At 41.1% G+C, this 8,220-nt stretch overlaps 1 protein-coding gene across 4 annotated transcripts in view; it reads right to left on the reverse strand.

Annotated features, from left to right (window-relative positions):
* The window catches only part of slc11a2 (solute carrier family 11 member 2), a 94,839-nt gene that overhangs the window by 15,915 nt on the left and 70,704 nt on the right, over nucleotides 1–8,220 (reverse strand). For all 4 annotated transcript variants that reach the window (XM_043681779.1, XM_043681780.1, XM_043681777.1 and 1 more), the window contains exons 14-15: nucleotides 1,992–2,065; nucleotides 1,476–1,629 (exon numbers count right to left, since the gene is read on the reverse strand). In XM_043681779.1, the coding sequence (XP_043537714.1) occupies nucleotides 1,476–1,629; nucleotides 1,992–2,065 (228 nt within the window). The remainder of the gene's footprint in view (nucleotides 1–1,475; nucleotides 1,630–1,991; nucleotides 2,066–8,220) is intronic.

Here is an 8,220-nt window from a genome sequence, read left to right on the forward strand (position 1 = left end):
CATTGGGTGCAGAGGATGCAATAGATGATGTGTGTGGAGGTGCAGGTGGATCTGTGGCGGATATGGAAGTTTCCTTTGGGGCCTTGGAGGGAGGTGAGGGGGGAGGTGTGGGCGCTTAGATAGGGTGGACGCTGGGAAGTTGTTTCTGTCAGACGGGGAGACTCAGACCAGTGGGCACAGCCTTAGAATTAGAGGGCGTGAATTTCAAACGGAAATGAGGAGACATTTCTTCAGTCAGAGCATGGGCCTGAGGAATTCATTACCTTGGCGTGCAGTGGAGGCCAGAACGTTAAATGTCTTCCAGGCAGAGATCGATAAACACTTGACCTCGCAAGGAATTAAGGGCTATGGGAAGAGTGTGGCTAAGTGGAGTTGAAATGCCCATGAGCCATGATTAAATGGCTGCGTGGACTCGATGGGCTGAATGGCCTTACTTCCACTCCGATGTCTTGTGGTCTTATGGCTTTGACGTACTGTGGGGCTCGGTATTAGATATAACGTTTCAGCTCTGCTCAACGCATGTTTTATAAAGGATTGACATAAATTCTTTGGTTTTTGTACTCTGTTCTGCTATTATATGTTCAGAAAAGATTTACAAGGATGTTGTCAGGGTTGGAGGATTTGAGCTATATGGAGAGGTTGAATAGGCTGGAGCTGTTTTCCCTGGAGCGTCAGAGGCTGAGGGGTGACCTTATAGAGGTTTATAAAATCATGAGGGGCATGGATAGGGTAAATAGGCAAAGTCTCTTCCCTGGGCTGGGGGAGTCCAGAACTAGAGGGCATAGATTTAAGGTGAGAGGGGAAAGATATGAGAGAGACCTAAGGGGCAACTTTTTCACACAGAGGGTGGTACTTGTATGGGATGAGCTGCCAGAGGAAGTGGTGGAGGCTGGTACAATTGCAACATTTAAAAGGCATTTGGATGGGTATATGAATAGGAAGGGTTTGGAGGGATATGGGCTAGGTGGTGGCAGGTGGGACTAGATTGGGTTGCGATATCTGGCCGGCATGGATGAATTGAACTGAAGAGTCTGCTAACGTGCTGTACATCTCTATGACTCTATATATGCTTATAGCTAAAGATTCCATTTGTGTTTTTGAAAGGCTTCCTTAACTCCTACTTCTATCTTCAAAGCATATATATTACCCCCGCATCTCTCTGTATCTGCATCCTTCAGGTTGTAAAAGCAAATCCATTTTGCCTCTCATTCCTCTTAACCAAATGTACTGTTTCACACTCCTCCGTTTAATTCTTTTGCTATTCACCTGCTCTTTTCACCATTGTCACCACAGTTTACTACATTCCCAGTTTCATATCCTTTATAGATTTTGAAATTTAAAAAAAATTAACTGAAGCTGGAATTTCCCACTGAATCAGCACCACACTGAGTAGTACATGAGCCTAGTGAGGCAAAATGGAACCTCTTTTTAATGACTTATAACAAGATAATAGAAGAATCTGTGTCAGGACTTACCAGGTAAGCGACAAAACTCAAGTATGCAACCGAAATGAAGGCTGCAACCAGATAAAGTGCCACATGCCCCAAACTTGAAACATAAACTATAACAAAATACATATTAATGGCACAGATGATAAAAACAGTGATTCCACCAGCAATCTTCCACGCCCTGAGGGGGAAATTAAAAAAAAAACACTAATTATACTCAAGATATCATGATTGTGATAGAGTCTCCAGTCAATAGAGTAATTTTAAATAGAAATACACAAATTATAACATGGAAGCAGTTAAACTAGTCCATGTTGGTATCTTTGAACCCAACAGCAGTATTTGAACCCTGTGCTCCCAGAATGGTACCGAGGGGCTGAATGGCCAATTTACATCTTGTACCCAAGACAGAATTCCAGACAGGCAGGAGCGAGTTATGTTGAAATCTATTCTAAAATTTTACATGCAGAGTAACAGGTAAAGTGCAATTATCTTCTTTAATAAGGCAGCACGGAAAGAAAAATAAGCATTTGGATTACTTACAGACCATTGGCGAAGTCGTGCATGACAGAGCCCATACTTGTAAATGTCAATATTGGGATCAATGCAAATGGCAACTGCAAAGAGTTGAAAGATCAGTTAGAGCTGGTTCCGAAGGGTCATGCTGCCATGAATAAACCAAAATTCTGCAAACACACAACACATTTTAAAAATGCTTTGTTGTTTAAGAAAGTAAAACTTAATTCTTGCAAGTAATGTTTTAAATGTAATGCCTCACTGCAGTAGCAAACTAGAAATTAAGCCCCAGTATTCCCAAATTCATCACAAAAATTAAAAGATTTTAGAATCATACGAAATTCCCCAACTTACCTATATTTGAGACCTATGTTGTCAAAGCATGGGACAAATTTCTGTACTTAAGAATAACTACTTGTTACAAATAGGTTCTAACTGCAGATAAACAATTATGAACTGTCAATATACAAGTCTGCTAGCAAAAAAAGTGTATATACACACACACAAGCAACAATGTAAATGGAAATAACTTCACGGAGGCCAGTATCCCATCACTAAGGTACTCTTTATTTACATGTGGAGTCCTTGACTCTGATCCAGCTCCCTCAAAGCCAGTTCTCAGAGTGAACAGGATGGCTGACGCTCTTGCTTTTATCTGTCAGCCAGGGCTCCCTCAATGAACCAGGTTAACAGCCCCAGTCAGGAAACTCATTCTCTGGGAGGTCTACCTGGCTGACCAATCACTACATAACTGGACCCTCTGTACATGCTGTTTATGCTTTAAAAAGTGCAATCTTTAGTTTTTCAACATGTTGTTTGCCATTTCAACCAATAATCAAAAACTCAAAAAACCCAGAGTCTTTTCACAAAAGGTATTAAAAAGAGTAAAACTTTTTCATACTCTTTATAAATCATTGCGATACCACCTGACAGTAGTTTATGAAATAATGAAAGGTATAGATAGGGTTAATGGTAATTGTCTTTTCCCTCTGATGGGGGGGGGTTTCAAGACTAGGAGGCATACTTTTATAGTGAGAGGAGAAAGACTTAAAAGAGATGAGGGGCACTTTTTGTTACAGAAGGTGGTTTGCATGTGGAATGAACTTCCTGGGGAAGTGGCGGATGTGAGTACAAAGTACAATGCTTAAAAGACGTTTGGATAAGTACATGAGTAAGAAAGGTTTGCAGGATATGGGCGAGCAGACGACAGGTGGGACTAGTTTAGTTTGGGATTATGTTTGGCAAGGACTGGCTGGACTGAAGGGTCTGTTTCTATGCTAGGAGACTCTTGAGCATGTCATTCTTCCAGGGACCCAATAATCTTTTGGTACAAACATTCCTTTTTGGGAAACCACCATAATTTATAACTTTCAATTTATTTTTCTAATATTTGTTTAATTTTAATAAGATCCAGCCTTAATCTTTTTCTCATTTGCACTCTGTATATAGAATGTACATCAACCCAGACCTATTCCCATTAATATTGAAACCAATGCATTAAAAGGCTCCAAAGTGTGACGTAAAATCTGAATTCCACTTTAATCCTTTTGCAGTCCTACTTATTTTTACCTATTGACATTCCATCTATCTTGATTACAAAATAAAGTCCTACTCCATTCTTTTCTTTGTCCATTCTATTTTACCTCATTACAATCCTTTGTCGAGGTAATGAGTTGACAGCTAGTCTTTCTTCTATTGCAATGTCACCTGCTTTTCAACTTTTTCAGAATGAGATTCAAATTAACTGAGCTGGATTTTGGTGGAGTCGGACCAAAACTGGAGGCCTTTTAAAATGGTGGTTGGGAGCCTGATTGGAGTTCAGGGGGTTGGGCCACAGATTCACCGGGGCCTTTTAAAACCTAGAATATTGATTGCCGACATCTGGTTATATCAATAGGATTTTTCTGGATCCAGAGGGGTTGACATAAACAGAACTGTACAAATGTACTTTCAAATTCCACTGAATCATCTCATAAGAAATCATCAACATCTATCACAAATAAGTTTCCCTTTTTGATATCAACGAAATGTTGTGAATACTGCCCTTAATTGAAATCAGCTCCCTCTCAGCAAGACAGATCTGACTGAAAATTATTATACCTTTGAACCAGCCCATACACTCTGCTGTTTTAGTTCCCATAGTTACCCCTCTGCACCCCTCACCTCTTTAGGCATTTTCAGAAACACTTCTCTGAATGCTTTTACCCTTCAGAATCACAGATTTAATGCCAATTTATCCACACTCCAATGAATATATGGCCAAAAGTTTTAAAGGGACTTTCAGGATTACTTGCCCTGCTGTGGAAGAGACCACTCCATCAGTTGCATTGCCCAGTCACTGTCTACAGCCCAGAACAACTAGGCTTGCTTTAGCCTTCAGAGGCTAGAAGGACTGCTCCTGTACAATTCCATCTATGTAACAAGACAGGCTGGTACTTCAGAATAACTATCCAATGCCAGTATCCAACTTCTTTGGTTTTTGCCTCTCTCATTAGTTTGCCTAATAGTTAGCTGGTAATCACAAAACTTCACAGTCATGACAGTTTTGGTTTCTTGTCCCGTCTCATGATTGTTGTGTACCCCTCCTCTTATTATGCAAAATGCAGCCTCTATGTACACCTTAAATGTTTTTCGGGACAACTACAATAAGGTGTCCTTCAGTCGCGGGATTATTATCTGGTATGTTGGTATTTTCAAATTGAAGAGTCACTCTCAGACTCTCAGTTAGAACTGGCACTGCACTTACTTTCCACTCTTTTACCTCACACTCACTCCTTGACCATTATCTTGAACATTTCACAAATGTTTAAACTTGTCAGTAGTTTTTCTTGCACTTCCCTCTATGGTCACATCCCTCTATAATTCACTGGACCCTTGTGAAATATACATCCCCCAAGGTCCCACTTTAGGTATTGGTCTTTGGATGGGATAGCTCTGTCCGCAGAGTCAGGATTATTCAGCCTACCATCATCCACTCTGGTCTATTGTATTTGGTTCCTCAGGATCATCTCAAAATGTATGAATTAGAGAGATACAGGCACTTCCTCACCTTCTATCAGCTGCTCAGTTTCAGGGTGTTTGATATCAATTCCAATTAACTGAGGAACAAACTTTAATTGTTTGATTACTATGTGGGACAGACACTGTCTTACCATCACCCACTATTATGTTACCAGGTCCTTCCCATTCCTTACAGTCTACTCTTTTGTAATACGCCATATCCTCAATGAAAGATTATTGTGGGACAGTCTTAAGATGCCCAAGATTTTTCTGAATTTCCTCTTGAGATTACAGTCTTCATGAATGCTCCACTCCCTGCTTATAAAACATTCAAATATGCAGAAAAAGAAATGAATTGCAGTCCCCTCGAGAACAGGGGAACCATCACTTAATACAGAAGGTAATTTAGAACTCTTCCCTTGGACCAAATGATAGAGACTATGTCTTGCAACAATCTGAAACAAATTATTTGGCATGTCAGTGGAGTTATCAGGTTGCAGTTTGGTTGATCTGCAAAGACGTCACACGCCATTTCATCCATGATTCCTTTTTGCTAAAAGGATGTTGAGCTGTGGTATTCGTGACCACAATATTCAGGTTTTCACTCGTTTCCAAACGCATCATTAGAAAATACTCCTCAATGATTGGTCAGAAACTTAGCCAGTACCTCAAATCTGGTCTCTCTTGATTTCACCATAACTTATCTACAATCACTTTTTTTTTTACCAAGTATTATGGTAGAAAGACTAAATCCGGTTGCCACAGATCTTAAGGTATGGGACAAAGGAAGAAATATTTTCATTCCACACTTTATATTGGAGAACACGGTCTTATTGTAAGCCTGCTATTCGAACGTGACCTTCAATCAATGGCAATTACCTCATTAAAGGTATAAGACATAAATATTTCCATGCCACACTTTGAGGTGTTTGCAAGGTCTGTAAAGTCCCCTGGCAGTGGAAAACCTACCATAAGACGTGGCAGTGTCCTTCAACACACTTTGCATACTAAACAGAGTCAGCCTTAAAAATGTTTAATGACACAATCTCCACTGCTCGCTCGGGTAGAGCATTCCACAGATTAACTCAAAATCTTTCGCTATTTCTTCAGTTTAAAATGAGATCCCTTATTTTCCAACAGTGTCTCCTGGTTGTAGTCCAAGCCTTTCTCACAAAGGGAAAGGACCTTTAAAACTCCACCCTGTCAATTCCCCTCAAGATGTTACATAGTTTCCCACTCTTTTGCTCATGTCTTCCCCTCCAATTCTTCACATTCAAGCCCATAAGCTTCCATGTTGAAGTATCATCCTAGTTTCCCCTACTCCAGCATGATTCTTCCATCAAACACATCTTTCTTGTTTCCCATTTAAGCATTCTGAAGGGATTGTTGCCTCCATGACATTCTGGCCCACTCTTCCATGACTCCGAAGACTACCTCCCTTGCTTCCTGCCTTCTGTTTATAAACTTCTATCTTGTTCACAATGTGGTCTGCTCTATACCTGGAAGACCAAACAAACTGGGTGAATGCTTTGAGAAACACTTCCATTCAACCAGGTGTGACTCTGAACGTGTTTCAATTCCCCACCTTGCTCTCATGCTGACCTCTCTGCCTTTAGCTTCCTGTAGCGTTTCGATGCACTTTAATGCAAGCTCGAAGAACAGCATTGTATGTTTCACTTTACAGACATTCAGAATTGACACAGATTTCAGCAATTCCAGACAGCAACCTTCTCTTACCTCTACTCTTGGGTGGCAGCTGCCATTCACCCTTCCTCTCAAGACATACCCCTTAATTCTTTGCTCGCCCCATCACCACTCCTTTTAGCCTTGTACCATGAACTCGCCTATCATTTAATCTCTCCTGTCTTCCCCCGACAGAATCTTCCTTTTGTCTATTTCTACCCTCCCTCACCTTCATTTGCTTAAAACTGATAATATCTCTAACTTTTCCCAGTTCTGATGAAAGGTCTTCAATCTGAAACATTACCAGTTTTGTCCTTCACAGATGCTGCCTGACCTCCTGAGTTATTCCAGCATTTCACACTTGTTCAATTAATTATTTTATTATATATTTGTGGTATATTTGGCAAGGACCTCAAGAAAATACTTTGCTGACAACAGTTGAAAACTGACAGAAAACAAACACGTGGGACCAAGAGAGGATCCGGTTTTGCTCATCATCTGTTCAAGGCCAGGGTTGTGTGTTCCAGATGTCGAGTTCACGAAGGATTGTATTCTGGCACCAAAACAGGAGTTAAAATGGCTGTATTTATATCTCATGATTTTCTTGATGGTTACTCTGATTTTCAGGGAGTTACTTTTAATGAACAGGAACTCAGTTTTCATTCATACCAACTGCTTTAATTACTTTCTGTATTTGTATTAATATATGGGTGTTTTGGACTTACACAGAAACAGAGGAAGAGGGTGGCAGAAGGAGATTGGCTGAGTGGATGCCGGCCAATTCTCTCCATTCTACTTATGGGCAGGGAGCACAGCCTTTTTCTCAGATTGGTCACCCTCGTGATTGAATGTTCCAACCTGAGAACTCTGTGGGAAGCTAGAGAAGTGATTGCTGGGCCTCTTGCTGAGATATTTGTATCATCGATAGTCACAGGTGAGGTGCCGGAAGACTGGAGATTGGCAAACGTGGTGCTCTGATTAGGAAGGGCGCTAAAGACAAGCCAGGGAACTATAGACCGTTGAGTCTGACCTCGGTGGTGGGCAAGTTGTTGGAGGGAATCCTGAGCGACAGGATGTACATGTATTTGGAAAGGCAAGGACTGATTCGGGATAGTCAACATGGCTTTGTGCGTGGGAAATCATGTCTCACAAACTTGATTGAGTTTTTTGAAGAAGTAACAAAGAAGATTGATGAGGGCAGAGCAGTAGATGTGATCTATATGGACTTCAGTAAGGCGTTCGACAAGGTTCCCCATGGGAGACTGATTAGCAAGGTTAGATCTCACAGAATACAGGGAGAACTAGCCATTTGGATACAGAACTGGCTCAAAGGTAGAAGACAGAGGGTGGTGGTGGAGGCCTGTGATCAGTGGAGTGCCTCAAGGATTGGTGATGCATCCTCGACTTTTTGCCAGTTACATAAATGATTTGGATGCGAGCATAAGAGGTACAGTTAGTAAGTTTGCAGATGACACCAACACTGGAGGTGTAGTGGACAGCGAAGAAGGATACCTCAGATTACAACAGGATCTTGACCAGATAGGCCAATGGGCTGAGAAGTGGCAGATGGAGT

The sequence above is a fragment of the Chiloscyllium plagiosum genome, chromosome 43 (genome assembly GCF_004010195.1).
Source record: "Chiloscyllium plagiosum isolate BGI_BamShark_2017 chromosome 43, ASM401019v2, whole genome shotgun sequence".
Lineage (NCBI taxonomy): Eukaryota > Metazoa > Chordata > Chondrichthyes > Orectolobiformes > Hemiscylliidae > Chiloscyllium > Chiloscyllium plagiosum.